Source organism: Erpetoichthys calabaricus, chromosome 3 (assembly GCF_900747795.2).
Source record: "Erpetoichthys calabaricus chromosome 3, fErpCal1.3, whole genome shotgun sequence".
In the NCBI taxonomy this organism is placed as follows: Eukaryota; Metazoa; Chordata; class Cladistia; order Polypteriformes; family Polypteridae; genus Erpetoichthys; species Erpetoichthys calabaricus.
The window spans coordinates 223,841,806-223,859,989 of record NC_041396.2 but is presented as its reverse complement, the minus strand read 5'-3'; the positions used below and the strand labels follow the sequence as shown (position 1 = coordinate 223,859,989).

Sequence of the window (18,184 nt, the reverse complement as noted above, 5' to 3'; positions counted from 1 at the left end):
ATATGCAATTTGATATTCTTATATATTATTGTTTGTGCTCACCATGGTTATTCACCCCCACTTTCCTTTTATGAACCCATTTTTTATGTTATAGGTATTGTGGGAAACTAAAGCTTATCCTGAAATCAATTGGAAATAAAGCCGAAGACAGCCTTGGGTGGCATGTCAGTCCTGTTGTATTTGCATATTCTCTATAAATGGTGCCTCACCGAAATGTCCAGTTGTTCATTGAGGAGCTGCTATTGCAAGTCAACGTAAAACTGAGAGAATGACTTTGAGTTTTGCTCTCGTCTATCAGGTAAAAAAAGTACTGTGATGCAATTATTTAGAGTATGAGGACTGCCATTTGCAAACAGATCTCCTCACAAATGCCGCTCTCGAAATTATTGAAGCCCACATAACATAGAGTTCAAATCTTCTCTATACACACATATACTTAGTGCATGTGTGTGTATATATATATATATATATATATATATATATATATATATATATATATATATATATATATATATATATTATACACACGTATGGAAACACGCACACACTTGATTTAATAACAGTCCTTGACTTTTTTAAAACTCAAATATGATGAACAAAAAAGTAAAAATGTATCACAATGCAGTTTAATAATAACATGAAATTTTAATAAAATTGATTTATTTCGCCTAAATCAACATAGGCTGTTTTAAACTGTTTTAAGATTGTATGCGTTTTCTTTCAAAGCGCAGTATATTTTTTGTATGTTTTTTTTTTCTTAATTCTCCGACTTTATAGAAGCAAATACTTTAGAAACAAAGTTTCGTTTCTTTCTTTATTAAATACTTATTAATTATTAATTGATTCATTGGTCCGGCTTTAAAATTGACATGGCAGAGACGCTTCAACTTGCCTTTACACATTTAAATAAAACTCAAATGTAGGCATCGGGGGAAAAGAACAAAAAAAGTGAAACCGTTAACCGTCGGCTTTCTCCATGAATTAATTTTTAAGCTTATACCCATACACAGTGCGTTTTATGTTTAAAAAAACAAAGCTTTTGCTTTAAATTATTGTAATTAGTGTCCATTTAATTATTTTAATCTTATTATTCTTTTTTTGTAAATAAGTGCACATTTCCTGCATGTACCGAATATTGTGAAGATAACAGGTTTTACGAAATCGAAGCTTGTTAAACATTCTGACCTGCCTAAGTGTGTTATTTATTGGTCTGTTGAGGTCGTCTCGTCGTACGTGCGGGGTGTGAGCAAGTGTCTGGCTAAGAATTTAGTGATGGTTACCTTTTTTTAAGTAATAATTTCAATTAACGGAATCTTCACGTCATTACAATTTAGTTGTTTCAGTTTCATATACTTTTTACATTTCTTATATAAATATAAACCAAAAGGTATTCCATCTTAAAACGTTTTATAACTCGAAAGCTATTTCCATTGCTTATGGTACAGAAATAGAAAACTGCAAAGAGTGTGCGCTGAATGAGCCCTCATTTGTGTGTGTGTTTCATTGTCGCCCGTAGAGTGGCATCCACTTTGTAAACTGCAGACTTGCTGGAGTTTGCTTTGAAGCCAAACTTTTCTCATTACTTTGTGCTGGCCGAAAGCGTCGGAACGCAAAGCAAAATTGACGACACTAATATTTTTCATGTGTTTATTTATTTATTTTTTATTTCTGTTTTAGGTTATACTGTGCGCACTGAAGACAACACGTCTGTTTCTGTTGGATTGTTTTTCAGAAATAAATAGGTTCGTGATTTGGGAATCTCGTAACGAAACAATACACAGCTTTCAAAATAATATATATGAAAATTACTATACCTGACTTTGTGTTCCTCACAGAAATGCCAGAAAAATATTTTATTTTATCTTTATTTTTAGTTTATCTTATAAAGTCAGATGCAGTACTTAGAAAAACCTTTACTTTAGAACTCTTGATTTTAAAACTTCACTATGTTATTGTTTTTGCACATTTCTATTTGAAATACATTAGCCTAGATCTTCCCACTAGGGGGCACCAGAGAGCCATGCAACGCGCCACTGTTTGTGAACGGCGGTGAGGAGCAACTTGAGAGGCCACCAACTCGATGAGCAAACGAAGGCAGGCGTCCGTAGAAGTGCAGTACCTACAATATACAAATACACCGAGGCCCGGGGTGATATGCGAAAAGCTTCTTACTACTACGGACTTATGTAACATCAGCAGGACGGAGCAACAAAGCAGCAATCAAGAAAAGTTCAGCACACATTTTAACTATGGAAATTTAAAGAGCTGCACAAATACTTTGAATGTGGCCGGCGTGCATTCAAAATGTTACTTATTATACACGGAAACATCAAAAATGTGCGCAAGCAGATCAAATTATAATTTCTGTAAAGCACTGTTATCGGCCTGTTGTTTACCATTGCTTGATGTTTTATTAGTCTTTAAAACACATATTAAAATAAACTTAACTATAGTCGTTAATATTTATATACATACAAATATTGGACATTGTTTTTTGCAATACACCTGAAGCGAGTGTAACACTTGCGGTGTAATGTTTCCTTTATTATTATTTTAATACCTCAACCAAAGCTAATACTACTACTAGTAAGAAAACTCTATTATTATTATTATTAATAATAATAATGATAATAATAATAGGCAGTATTCGAATGAATGTGGTATGATACATTAAATTACAAATTATTTTAACTAAATAAAGTCAAGTTGTAGCAAGTCCTGGCAGTACACGTTTTCTACTTCTTATATTTATCTGAGCAATTTCGATTATTATGCCGATTAACAGTGGGCAGAGATTCCCTAAGCATCTGATTGAAAAATTTGACTACAGAACACTGAAAGAACAAAATACACTCAAAAAACTACATACACACACACACACACAATGTGTTTTTGTATAAATGTATGTATTATGTATGTGTATGTACCTATGTATGGATATATGTAATTTTGCATAATTCATAAAACCACCCAAGTACAATATGTCGCTTTCAGGAAAAAAATAAAATATTACACACGGCTTCACTGAGGAGGAAAATAACTTTCTAGACCGAACTTCGGAAAAAAACACAGTCTTGTGAAGTCATTTTTATTTTTGCGGTTTTATTCGGTTGAATCGCATTGCGTTAAATTCACGTTCATCTCACTTCAAGATAATCTCAAAATTCAGTTTTAAAATGAACTGAAATGTCTCTTTAAATTTGACGCCGAATAAACCAAGAAGAGATTTATCAAAGCAGCATTTGGTGGACACAGGCCCTAGTTAAACAGCACACAAGGCAACATTGCCAGTCAGATTTTTAGACTGGTACTGGTGAATTATGGCAGGATACAGCGGGTTTGCTTCTTAAATGTAATTTTTTTCACCAAGCAACATAATGACCAACTATTGTTTATCCAAACACCAAATGCCTGGTAAACGCATGTTTAACTACCTTGTATAAAAGTGAATAAAAAGTAATGGAAAATAATAACATAATATTTCCTTGCTTTGTGAATGAAAATTGCTGCTTCCATAGTCATGGGCGTTTTTAAAAGTTTTGATGTTTTAATGCATTAAAGCGGTAAGAGAAATTATTAAACCAAGGAAAACTGATTGTCAAGCCACTTTGTCATAAATATGAACATTGAAATTGAAACAAAAATGAAAAAATCTCAAGCTACATAATTTTACAAATAAAAAAAATAAGCTATATTCTTATTTTTGCAGCTTGCGGATCGATCTGGGTCATTGCTGACATTCAATGATCGTTAAATAGATCAAACTTAGAATGTTGCTTAAATCGATTTCAGTTTCACTGTGGAGTAATAGAAACTGTCGGTGTTGACTTTTTCTGATGTCCTCAATTCTTTAAACTATACATTTCAGAATAGTAATCAGTGATCTATACATTTTAGCAAATGACATATGATAAATGAAAATGCCCACGCCTGTGTTATACTTTACTAAACGCCTGCTCCGGCCATATCCTAGGCGGTTTCGCAGCGGGGGGTCGTCCATGTTTCATTCACAGTAAGCGACGCTCAGCTGAGTGACCCCGGTCGGTGGCGGCGGTAAATAACCCACCTGCAACATCGACCCGAGACAGACCGTCTTCTCGAACTATTGGAAACGGACTAATTGGAGTAATAATCAGTTGCTTACATGAGGTGTGACAGTGTGTACAAACAACTTGATTTTAATGGTAATCAGCGATGCAAGCCGCTGAATGCAAAGGAGCCATAAAACTCTCCTCCTCTCAGCACATCCATCAAACTGCTGTTGCATCTCACTGCTTCAATGGCGATTCACTGGGATTTTCGATATGGAAAAAAATGTCCAAACTATATCTCTGGTACTCAGAATAATAAAAAAAAGCCTAAAAAAGTAAGAGGTCAGTGATGAAAAATGTAAAAAAGAAACATACCGTATATTAGCGGGATATTAATTCCATTTCGCAGTTAGAAGCGACTGCATATTTGAATTCATTAGCATAAACTTTATATGTATTTTCTTCGGTATGTTTTGTGAAAAAAAAATGAATAACTGATAGAACTCAACAAAACAAACCCAAGAAGAAGAGCTTAGAGCTGCGGGAAGACTCAGAAGTTTGATTCTACGTACCTTTCTCAGCAAGTCAGGGAGCTTAATAATAACAACAATACTAGCACAAATACTACTACCGGTATCACCAAACATACTTTAGAAATACTCAATACTTTTTGTACAGTATACATTTTGTGCATCAAACTAAAGATATGAATATTTTACACATTTTGGTTTCGTTGTTTAAATGTCCCGTGCGAAAAATATGACAGCAAAAGATAACATTAGTAAAGACTCCATAGAACAATAAATGCTTAAAGATACTAATAATTAACGAAAAAACAAAGTAACCCCTTCCTCATTCGAAATTTACAAGAATGTTGTGAATTTATTAATTCGGTGATTATTCCCCTTTACTTTTTACAACAAAATACTGTAATCTACATAGTAGAAATCATCATGAGTTTATATATGTCACAATTAGACTTTAAATGCAAAATTTGCATTTAAAATGTAAAAAATATTAATATTTTAAGGCTTACTTTAAAAGTTCCTAGTGCAGTAAACCTTAAGAACTGTCGACTGTTAGTGTTCGCGCTGTTCTTTTCGTTTTTCTTTTCTTGTTTGCCCGCATGACAATTTCTTAACAGAAAGTTCGGTGAGTACGCAAAGTACCAAATTCAAAAAAAGTAAAGGTTCCTTTTCTTTAAATATTTCTCTGTAGATTTCTGTTTATTCTTCTCTAAATGTATATATAAAATAAAACAATCTCTTTAAAGAAAGTGTGTTATTTTTCTACGTGTACATACAATTTTTTGAATGTTAATTAGGTCCTCAAAGGTTTTGTAAATAATTTACTAAAAAACAGTGCAGTTGTACTTATTTGTAGTAAAGGCTCTCGTGTATTAAAATTTTCATTGGTAAGCGCACTCAGTGCCCGGGTGAATATCACAAGAGGAAACGTTTTGTCATTTTATCCAAACCAAAACAACGGTCCAGTGATCAAACTCCACAAATGACCAGTAGAGGGCACGTTATCCCCACGCTAAACGCACACCTAAAGTATCGACCTAATAGGATACAGATCCATAGCGAACTCAAAACATTTTTACCCAACAGGCCCCCTGTAGTAACAAAACACTTCTTCTTTCTGTCACTTCCCTACAGGACTATTGATAAGAAGATCATCTGAGTGCATCTCTTTGAGAGGCTTTACAGTATCGACTCGGCTGAAAATAAGGAGGCTTACATTTCATAAACTCTTCAAATGTATCAACCAGTACAGATACTGTAAATCAAAAAGCAAAAAGCAGGTTGGAGTTTTGTGTCATATTGTAGCACTTTACGCAGAATACTTTTGATTTATTTCACAATAGCAATACCATATGTGTTCACTCCTGCTGCTGCTGCTGCATGTACTCATCCCCGCCGCTACTACTAACAGCAAGAAAATAAAATAAAACAAAATCAAAAATAATAATAGAAAAACAACAGTGAAGAAAGAAATGGCAAACAAGAGTTTCGAAAGGAAATTAGAGGTCAATAAGCAAAACAACATTTTCTCTTGGTTGGTATTGCACTCCAAACCTTTATAAAATTTCTAAATCTGTTACCGTAAAAAATACCGAAATCTATTCATAAATGGTTTCACAAGGGATAATTTATAATCTTAACACATATCACTGAAATCACATTAAAATACTAAAACGTATTATTAAGAAGGCGAAACAACTCTTTCAGAGTCCAATTTAATAGAATGTAATCAGAGATGCTTGAAAATCTTCCTATCTGTAAAACCCTGCCGATTTTTTTGACTTTTAGTATTACTTCTAACTTCGTAAGCTTCCATGTCTGACTTATTATTGCATTTATTCATATAATATATATATGTATATATATATACGTAAAATTTATTAACCACTCAACAAATCGTTTTACAAGCAGCATATTTTTTTCCTTTTGCATCATTATACTTTTATTCTTATTTGTGATACACAAGAAAAGCTTATTTGGACAACGTCAATTTTGTCCTCAAAAAATAAAATAATAATAGTAATCAAAGTAGAAAAATAAAAAGACCCAACTCTCTTATGAGCTGTCTGAACATGACAAAAACACTTGAGGTGATGAAAAACAAAACGAACTTCAATGATCATACTTAAAATGTTGTGCAATTCTTATTTTATGTAAGTAATAAAATATTACTTTAACATAAATATATAATGAACTCTGCGCTGTTTTATTTTTTTCCCCCACAAGCACATCCAAATGTACCAAAACAAAGTCTGTAAAATAAATGTTAAAAAAGCATAACAAAAATAAAAATAATAAAAAATACATCCCACAAAGATCTGGTTCATCTAATTATTTAAAGCTACAGAAGTAAAGAACTGTCCCCAGAACTTTTTTTTGTGTTTTGTTTGACTTCAAAGAAATAAATTACATTGAGGCAGGCCACTTTAAATGATATGAAAATATTTCCCTGGGCAGCATATTTTAAATAAAAAGAAATGTACAAAGAACAAATCCATTTGAATCCCGTCCCTAATTCAAAAGACAAATATACACATATATACATTGTGGTAAGGTGTGTATGGCAACCCCTTTCAGTTGAAATAAAAAGAAAAAAAGTAAAACTTTCAATGTTTTTTTTTTTTACTAGCATATTGCCACCTCCTGTTTCTTATGGACAGTCTACTCCTAGTTTCATGTTCAGAGTTAATTCAATCTGTTCACAATCTAACCGTCCTGATTTTATCACTAGAAAGCTATTTCCCAATAAGTTACAATCATGTTAACACATATCAGTCAATGCTTATGTACTTTAGAGACATGGGCATGGACGATAGTTTTTAACAGAACCCATTCAAAAAATAAATAATACGGTTTGTAAAATACAGTGGTGATCTCTTCCCAGGCATGGCATTGTGTACCACAAAATAACACTAACGCTACCGGCAATGGTATTTTCTGTCTTTTTATATATATGCATATATATATATATATATATATATATATATATATATATATATATATATATATTATATTCCTTTTCATGATCGTATCGTTTGTTTTCCATTTCTTTTTTAACTAAAGATGGACTGGATTCTGACACTATATCTATGACAAATGTAGCCGTCCAATTAACATTTAGTTAATTTATTTTAAAAGTGTTGTACAGCGTCCTTTTCAATCTTTAACACAACTTTTTTTTATAAACCCTGAAAGTCAATGATTCGTTTTTCACATTTTCGTGAACATTAGAATTAATCTGCAAAGATGATGCCCAAGCAGAATTTTGTACTTGAAGTGAGCAGCGGACAAAAGAAAGTACTATCAAAAATCAAGATGAATAGTAGGATTGATTTTTGCAAATAATTCCATTTGATATTATATCCACTACATTACAAATATCGCTTTAAATAAAAATATAACGTATTAAAACCTAATACAAAATGTATGTCGGATAAAAAAATAAATGAACAGTTCAGCCTGTTTAGTCTTTCAAAGAAAACATTGAAAAGAAAAGTGCCCCAATGTGCAAAGAAATTCAGCTATGCATTTCCAATAGAAATATACAATATTTACATATCATTCAGTGAACTGTTGTAGGGACATACAACAAAATAGCGGAACAAACGTGGAAAGTGCTATTTTATTCCCAGAGCCGCACATACTGAAAACCGTCATCAGGTTTTCCGCCGTTGTTAAATACGTTGCAAGGTACCTCTTTACATGTGTCAGGCGTATTCTCTTCATATGCCTTTATCCTACGGATAGGGGATATGGACAGTCCTAAATTTAAACTATTCTCGTATAGAACATTGGAGATATTGATTTTAATATCTCCAGATTTCGCGCGACAGCTTTTTCCCCCCATTACGCACGCTCATTTTTGCAGAACTGCACTCCATTTACAATGATGGTATTACATTCTGATGATAGTAGTTCAGATTTTTTGCCGTAATAATACAAAGAAACTGTATGTTGGTTACTATTAATGTTATTATTGTCGTCACAAAGAAATCCTTGTAAATCTGACAGACTTATTTGACATACGTTTCCACAATGGGGCTACACGTTAGAAAGCGTCATATGTCACAGTGCTGGGCATATCTTTACAGAACGCATATTCCTCTTTTCGTAGCATTATCTTTCACTCGTTTTAAACAAACAAATAACAACAAAAGATAACGTGTAATCTCAGTGCCTGATTTATTATTATTGTTATTAGGTTGCAGCAGCCGCTGGTGCTGTCGCTGCCGCCGCTGTCGTTGTTTTCAAATACTCACTGCATTGCCTGGGTGCTCCCCTCTCAGGTCAAAAAGAAACATATCGCAACACCCGCTATCATGACAGATAGTCCAGTGCTTATATTTGTTTGCTATTTTAATTGAAATAGAAATTGACACAATCGAAAGGGAAAAAAAAGAAAAAAAAACTTTTAGGAGGTCCGTCTGTGTTCATTGTACTGGAGTCTGAACCCCGTGATGTGGTGGGGTGTCCCCATAAACATCCTCAGGTCCCGGGAGTGGTCCCCCGGGAGGCGTCATCCTTTTCTCTTTCTGTCTTCTGTTACAAAACCATACCCGTACCACCTCTTTCTCCAACTGAAGACTGTCTGCCAGTGAAGTGATTTCCGGGGCCGAAGGTTTGGGGCATTTTAAGAAATGGCTCTCCAGAGCGCCCTTGACGCTTACCTCGATGGAGGTCCGCTTTTTGCGCTTCCTGCCTTGTGCCGCTATCTTATCGAGGCTGGTTGGGCTCCCCGAGGAAGAGTCCGCTTCCTCCAACCACTTGTTCAATAAAGGCTTGAGTTTGCACATGTTCTTGAAGCTCAACTGTAGGGCCTCGAACCTGCAGATCGTCGTTTGGGAAAACACATTACCATATAGCGTGCCCAGGGCTAGCCCCACATCAGCCTGGGTAAAGCCTAGCTTGATCCTCCTCTGTTTGAACTGTTTTGCGAATTGCTCCAAGTCATCCGAGGTCGGCGTGTCCTCGTCTGAATGGTCGTGGTGGCCCTGATGCTGCTGGTGCTGACGCTGCGGCTGTTGCTGCTGCTGATGGCCGTGGTCGCTGAGATGGGGGCTGTGATGGTCCTCGTGGGTGTCCCTCAAACCGTGATGGTGCATTCCTTGGCCGGCCCCCGGGATCATGCCATTAACACTGAACCCGGGCTGCGAATAAATTAAGCTCTGTCCATTTGAAGATGCCATGCTGGGGATGTGAGCAGCTGTTGTAGTCCTCCAAGCTCTCGCATCGTGATGGTTCCCATGCGACTGGTGCACTAGATGAGGCGGTCTCGTCTGATGCTGCAAGCCGCTGGAATTGTGGAGATCGTCCCTGACGGTTTGCACTGCTGGCTTGATGTCCTGCTGGCTCAGGGGACTGGTGGACCAGGGAGCAGTATCGCCGTGTGACAGAGCGGTTATCCACTGATGAGCGTGGCTCAGAGGGTGCCCGTTACTCTGTAGACTGTAATCGCTTTGCAACAGTGTCTGTGCATCTCTGTAAGCCGTCCCTTGCTGCATGCTCCCGGGCTCCGAGTGCACGATGGAGGAGCTGGAGGTGAGAATATTGTAATGATTAGACGCTGTTGTCGCCATGACTCTTGGAGCCGGACTGATCGCTCTTGTTAAAGGAGCCGTGCATTTGACAGTTACTTTTTTGCCACAGGCGTCTCCCAGGCTGTTTGCCAAGTGGACGCAACGAAGCGCACCTGAACTCCTCCTTGGCCCGGCTCCTATTGGCTCTTAGCCTTTTGATAGACGTGGTTGCCCCTATCAACGGCCGCCGATGTCGCAGCCGATTGGCCATCCGTGTTTCTTACAAACTGCTCCATTCACCCTCACACCAGAGCGCTCGCTTGATGCAGCTCAAAAAAAAAAAAAAAGCCACACACATATACACACACACACATACCACACACTCACACACACACACACACACACACACACACACACACATATACAGGACCACAAAGCAGATGGGGGCATGAAAATACAAAGAGACCCAATACAGAAACTTTTACTTTCTTTTCATGTCTCAGCAAATAGCAGTACCGCGGGGGAGGTGGAGGCAGTCGCCTTTTAAAACGGAATGGATTTGATTTTTGGGTGCATTCCATCAGGAGGTGCATCTATGTTTCAGACGATCGGGGCAAGCTGGTCGGTCATAAGTGGACAGGAAACTACATCAATTAGCGCGTGGGCATGGAATACGGCGGGAAAACACGTGGCTACGCATTCCTCAGGTTCTGAAAGGGGCTGTAGGGAATAACAGACCCCGGTTAGAGAGCATGTGTCTAGCGTAGGTGGCGGCGTTAGTATTAAACACATGCAATGCAACTATCGCAGACACAGAGCAAAGAAATAGAGCTCATCTCAGGCGCTCGGTGATACGCCGGTCAGCCGAAAACACCGGCCTGGCTGTACTGCTCTGAAGCTTTTCCCAGCAGATGGGCAATCTACAGTGGAAAATTGGATGGCTTCAAAAATCAAGGCAAAGACGAGGGGCAAAAAGGAGACGTGTTTGGTGGACAGGGTGACACTAAGCTCGAAAGTGACTGAAGGCAGTGGGCTAGAGAGAGGGTCAGTGAATGTGTGGGCACCTTTTGAACTGTCATGAAACTGATGCGTGGGGTTGACTGAAGGACACAAGTAGAATTCTTTTTTTGCTTTCCAAAGAACGAGAAACTAACTGTCCTGAAAAGGTAAATTTAAAGATGCATTACCTTTTAAATTGTTTAAGTAAACGCGACTCGTATTCATACAGTGAATACAAGAATACGAAAAAAACGCACCAACATCTTAGCTCTTAAGTGTGAAATCCGTGCTTCGTACGAGAAAGTGTGTCGGTCTGTTGTTTTACATTTTGTTGTTGTTGTTGTTGTAGATACATTTTAATGTCATTATTTCATATTTGCAAGCCCTTTTCTGTGTGTACTACTTTCAAAAAAGAAACAAATATCATTTACCGTATCAATGCAATACATTGTTGACCACATGAAGACTAAAATAATCTGTGTTTAGTTCTGTCAAATTATATCTGTTTTGACTTTGCTGCCCTTTGGAGATTATGTCGTGAGTGATTGATCACCTAAATCACCCTAATGTTTTTTGCAATGAGATATTAATTCCAAAATTATTATTTATATAATTAGAAAAATCCGTATATTTTTAAAAAGAGCATTTACTGTAATGTAACTGTATTTAATAGGTTATACTTTAACGCCATCCTCTGTTTTCCATTCGAAACATTCCAAAAGGCTAAATGAGATATGAATACAACCATCCACTGTCACCAGAATATCAAGGCCCTTAGTCCTTAACAATGATCGTCCCTCTTACATAAAAAACAACATGCATTTAACCTTGTAGTTATAACATAACCTGTTATTAATGTTATTGCTATTATTATTATTACATTTTTGTTAACGCAACAGACCTAAGTTGAACGTGTTACAAAATTGTTATACTTAATTATTGGTTATACTTTATTATTAATACTTCTCACACCATTACCCCTACTATCAAATTACAATACATTTAAGCATGCAAAATTTGCAATGAAAATCAAGATTTATTAATGTAGGCTTTTAAGTTTATTTCCATGACAAGTCATTAAGTTTCAAACTGGTGCCTTGCATTTCCCTTTCTTCAGAATTATCCTTTTGTTTCAGTTCTTTTCACGTTCGGGCTGGGTGGCTATCTCTCCTAAAATACTCGAAGAGTGTAACCTCTCATTAACGAGGGCTTTAGGAAGCTTGGAAGCAACGGCTTTCTTCCTAAACACCCCTTTCTTATATGAAAGTGCATAGTAAAAGCACGTGTCTATAGTTCATTGTGTGGTGCTGATGCGAATCCTGTAATATCATCATATGACGAAATAATGTGTACTACGATATCATTTCATGGTATTATATTATTAAGAGTTATTTGTTAAATCAGGATGTAAACTCTCTGCTTACTCCAAAATTATAAGGAGTAAATCCTTTAATGTTTAAAGAAACCTCGGCTGTAAGTGGAGACGCGTCCGAGATGAGGCTGAACCTGCTTAACATTCCGGTCTTTCGCAGTGACGTCAGTCTCGATAATATTCGTTCGAGCTGGAAGGGTTCAAATCTTTTCTGACCCCGATTTAAAGTAATAATACCCGAAAGTCTCCTATCTTATAAGACCATTTGCTGCACAGTGAATACGGTATATGTACAGATCTGCTTTGCATGTTATGCTTCTTTCTGCATTTGCACAGCTCACCGGCTGCATTATAAATCACTAGTTTGTGTCCTATTATTCAAATATAAAATCTCTCAATGGCTGTTATTCTAATGTAAAGAACACAGAGGATCTTCCCAATCTCTTCATTCTACTGAAATTCACTACAGTTCAACCACTAGAAAGCCTTGTTTTCCTATTGCAAATACACTTGTGCTTCTGTGGTGTTAACACCCGCACGTTAAAGCCTGAAATTGGCCTGAGACCAAGGAGAGAACAAATTCATACTACTTTAATGCGGGTGCATTTGATTGACTCCAAGTGGACCTGCTTCAAATGGTTATCTTAATACAGATAGATAGATAGATAGATAGATAGATAGATAGATAGATAGATAGATAGATAGATAGATAGATAGATACCGACAAATGCGAAGTTGCTCTCTTTTCTAATTAATGTTGCAGAATATTCTCCGCTTTTCTAATATACTGGACAGACACCCAATGCTGTATTAGGGAATCGTGACTTTTTTATAAGAGAAAGACACGGACAAATAACACGTAGAAAATTAATCAGTATACAAATCTGATTAAATCGATGACCAAAAAGAAACACACATACAGTAAGCAAGCGTTTACGGATATCTATTTTTGGTATGTATATATATATATTTTGCAGGAATGGTGAATCCCCTGCAAAGTTTATTATGTAGCCTGCTGACCGGAGCGAAGTTAGTTCTGAATGTCTTGTATGCCACAGTCAAACACCCACTTAACGGCGTTTGGTCTTCTTCTTCTTCCCTTTTTTTTTTTTTTTTTTTTTTTTTAAAAGAAAATCATCCGTATGATAGTTAAAACCTACCGGAAGAAAACTTTAGATCGCCAAAACAGGAAATAAATATTTAGGTTTATGCCAGCAAAGAGAGAAGGATTGGCTGCGCTAGGGAATATTATCACAGAATGAAAAAGACCTTAATAGTTATTACAGTATTTATAATGCTAAAAAATTCTTGACCAATAAATCAAAATCTGAATGTTTTGACGGACAAAGAAAACCAAATTGAAAATAATTATAATCATATCAATAATGCCGTTGTGCCACTGCAAAATCAATAAGAATAATTACAGTAAGTTAAACAGAAAGACAATAATAAAACAAAACAAAAAAAAAACGTTTTCTTAATGAAATAACAAGAACTATCATACCCAAAACAAGATGTAACTGTTAATATTTCAAATACTGTATCATTTTAACAACACTAATACCTTCACTTGTAGTACTTCTACTGTAGCACTACTTCTATAATTTAAGAACAATGATAAAAAGTATAGCTGGATAATTCTTATTCCACCAAACAGGATTGTGTGGGTCCAGGAATAGTCTTGGTTGATGGACTGGGGTGCCAGTTGCTAGAAACGCAACAGCTGCTGCTTTCTGGCCCCCTGAGAAGGATGTGACATTGTCCTAAGAAAGTGCATTTTTTCAGATCTGTTGCTGGTTGCTATAGTGAGGAGTAGAAGTGAAACAACAGCCCTCACGTCAGTGCCGCCTTTGCCTCTTCTTAAACATCTAAAGGCCCTTTTAAACGCCCTGCTTTACGGACAAAGCCTTCAGAAAAAAAAAAAAGTTGGGGGATGGGAATAGTGGACATGAATGTTGGCAAAAAAGATAAGCAAATATTGCAACTTTTTAATTTAACGTAAAAAGTATACCCGATTTCTCAAAGAAAACTTTATCAAACACATTTTAAAGAGGGTATCCCACTACTACAACTACTACAACAACTACTACTAATAACATTATGCAAGCAGCAGACTTTATACTATTGAATCGAATATATTTTCCTTTTCTGATGAGCTTGTATGCTGTTATAGTACATTTCTTTAATTTCTCTATAATTCGTACATTGATTTGTGTGTAGTAGCCAGATACGCAGCAAGTTGTCAGTTCCACTAACATCACTGCTGGAAGCGAAAACAACTACTTATACATATGAAAGAGATTCAACTTTATCCATTTGCGTTTGAGCAGTAAATAAGAAATATTCATTCAGAGCAATTATGTAAGGTGCCTGGCAGTATAAGAGCTCCTTGAAGAAAACTAAAACCAGCAACACCATAGCACTGGTACTTCTACAAGGCAGAGAAAACACGTTGTTATAAAGCTATTTATTTCATTTTGGGGATGGTCGGCCTAATTGCGCCTAAGCTGACGTGCGTTTGGCGAACTTCACACTGGAAGACTTTGTCATAAATGTGAGAACTCTTTTATCAGATTCACAGGTTAAGAAGCATTAAGGGTACACGTTGATGGTGGCACAAATCTCGGCGAAACGAAAACACGGTGAGGTAGACCAGCCTTCCCTCTGACTCTTACTCGGAAATGTTGACCAAACTGACTACACCTCGTCATGACTGCTCCATCCTGCAGTCCCCCTAAATTACAATAATAAACGAGCTAAAATAATGAGAGCATGTTTGAGTCGCTTTTTGGTGCGATAGTCTAAGACTTATATTTTAACCATTGCTGGCCAGCAATAAAACAGTTAATATTCGCATGTCTTTGTTTCTCCAGACCAATGATAATTAAATGAAGCCAATGGTAATTAATTACTTAATTGTTTTAATCATTTTTGCTCTCCAAAAGACCTAAAACTTTAATGAGGAAAACTTTCTTAAGATAACTCAACTTGCATAATAATGATATTAAAACCCTGTCTCAAAAATCACCCAAATCAAGAGAACATTTGTAGCAATTAAGGTTATAATTAGCAGATTTACTAAACAGTCGCAAAGGCCTTAACATTACGTGTTGGAAGAAAAGAAAAACACATTATTTTAATAGTCTAATATGCAAACTATGGGCCGTTCAATTACACGGCTTAATAACGCATACATGATGCGGATCTTGTTATTTGGACGGGGAGGTCTGCTGTTACTCAGTCAGAGGATCAGTGTGCTCTCCCATACAGTGCAATCTATTGCTATGGTTCACAAGCCCCTGCCAAACTACATTTAAAAGAATAAAAATTAATGACAGAGAATCTGAGCGTTAAATTAACAGTAATTATATGACCTGCCTGCTGTAAAGATTCAATTTCTTATGCCCTAATTAGATAACTGTCTTCCCATACATCAAGACATTTCTCGTTTCTGAATTTCCATACTGGAACACGGTTATGTAAAAATGAAAGGAAAAGAGACATAATTAATTGCATTTATTGAAGACATAGCACGATTTAAAACTATGAATAATCAAACATTTAAATGCTTTCTAAATATTGAGAACGTTTCATTTCTCATAGGAGCATATCTGTACAACCATGACCATCATCATCCATTGTAATTTATAAATCCAGGCTTAATGCAAATTCTGCTGTTAAATGACTGATTGTTTTATTTAAACTTAAGAAAGAGTACAGTATATTGGATATCTAGGTGTTAACTCCAAATGAAGCATGAAGGATATGATCAGGGTAACATTGTGACAGCCTAAGATATCTTCAGTCAGGGTTTTTCTTGGATCAACTACATTATTTTCTGAAGAAAACATAACTTTCACAAACCCACTTAAACCCAGTCATGGTCACAGCACCATTGCGTGCGTGCGTGCAAGGAATGAACCCGCCCTGGTGTGGGGTGCCAGTCCATCCCATGCAGCCTTCATTCTGACCCTTGCACTTTGCACTCCAGCACACCTAGCTACACTGACGTGAGGCCAATTTACAGGAAAAGCGGGGAGTTAACTCTTCATCAATTACATTCACAAGTTATCAAACTGTGCTATTTACTCCCAACGGATCATGGGAAAATATATATTGGATATTTTAAAACTTTGCTTGGATAGGCAGTTTATTGCAATCTGAGAAAAAAGAAAATCTGAATATTTGAAGACACAGCTTAGGATCAAGAGTATGCAGTAGAACAAGGAGGTGGTGTAGGCCAAATAGATTTCTTAAAAAAAAATAAAAATAAAAAAAGATAATGTATATATACACATACACATATCTTTTATGCAATTACATGTCACAAAATATATGCTGCATAAACAATATATGCTTACATTTTTTGTTTTGATATTAGTTAATTGTGAGTGTCCAACATATCCCTATTAACATGTACTCTGTTTCCCTATCCTAGACTTGTAAAGATTTTTTTCATTGGTGCTTTATAAATCATACATGTAAACTTCACATTTCCTTACAGTTTCTGACCATTTTTGGAGTTCTTCTGTTTAGTTTGCCTTGTTTCTCTCTTTAGTTCAGCAACATAACAGCATCACGTTAGGGAACATGCTGTTAATGATACTAAATAATGTAAAGATTGATTGAATGACCTCAATGCAATTCTTCAATCAAGATAATTGTTGAATAATAGACGGAATCCAAACTGTTGTTGTAAAAATGCAGATGTTAGCAACACGTGCAGTATCTAAACGAAGTCTAGTGCACGGTAGTGACTTTGAGTGTGTGTCCTCGTGGTGTTTTATCAGGTGAAACTGCAAACGATCCTCTTCTCTAAAAGACACATTCAGTTCCTTTTTGCGTATTCAAGAAGTTGCCCTTAACTGAACAAGAAAAAAAGATCTACGAGCTTACAGTGTGCAGAATAAGAGAATTTGATATCAGTGATTAAAGAAATTTGTAAAGGCTAGGCGTGATGAGAGTTATAAAAAGTGATTTATTGAAATGAAAAATATCAGAAAACTTAAAGGAAATTAGAAGTGTTGGTCCAGTTATGACAAAAATCGTAACCTTAAAATTCTCTCTTCAATCGTTATTGTACTCTTTGCTTCTGCTAATCTTTCTGAAGATAATAATAATAATAATAATAATAATAATAATAATAATAATAATATTGGTTCAGTGCACCTTTTGGAACATGTATTAGGGAGGCATACAATTCCTCTACATGTACTGTAATAAAGACTTTAAATTAAGTAGTTCACTAAATAAGTCGAAAAGACGACAAAAATGTCATACCTACCACTCGAGGTAAGTTTTACATTTGTTTTCCTCCAATTACACTGAACTGTACCGCTCCTTATGACATAAGTCTATATATCAGAAAATACAGAATACAATAACTTTATGAAAAGTAATCAATTCTAAACAAATTAGTCAATGATGCTGATCCATTTTTTTTTGTTCCTTAGAGGGTACAGAATCCTTGCACAAGTTCAACTGAAGTCGTCCCCTTTTACTGCGATGTAAATATCAGATTCATATTTTATTCAAGTAAGTTTTATTTACTTATTTATTAATTTGTTTGTTTGTTTGTTTATTTATTTATCCTCTGCGAGCTCCCGCTGCCTCCGATATCCCCTTACCTAAAAAGCGTGCGGTAGCCAGCTGGTGACGTCGCGCTCGCTGTCTCTCTCGCAGAAAGAACTGAAAGTTCAGCAGCCGACTCTCTTTCTGTGATCAAAGCGGATCCAATTG

General features: G+C 36.1%; 1 protein-coding gene across 1 annotated transcript; it reads right to left on the bottom strand.

The window, feature by feature from the left end:
* Positions 1–6,473: 6,473 nt before the first annotated feature.
* Positions 6,474–10,362, bottom strand: pou3f2b (POU class 3 homeobox 2b). Its single transcript, XM_028797842.2, has one exon. The coding sequence runs from the start codon at positions 10,132–10,134 to the stop codon at positions 8,989–8,991; it is 1,146 nt and encodes a 381-aa protein (XP_028653675.1). The 5' UTR covers positions 10,135–10,362; the 3' UTR covers positions 6,474–8,988.
* Between the last annotated feature and the right edge of the window lie 7,822 nt (positions 10,363–18,184).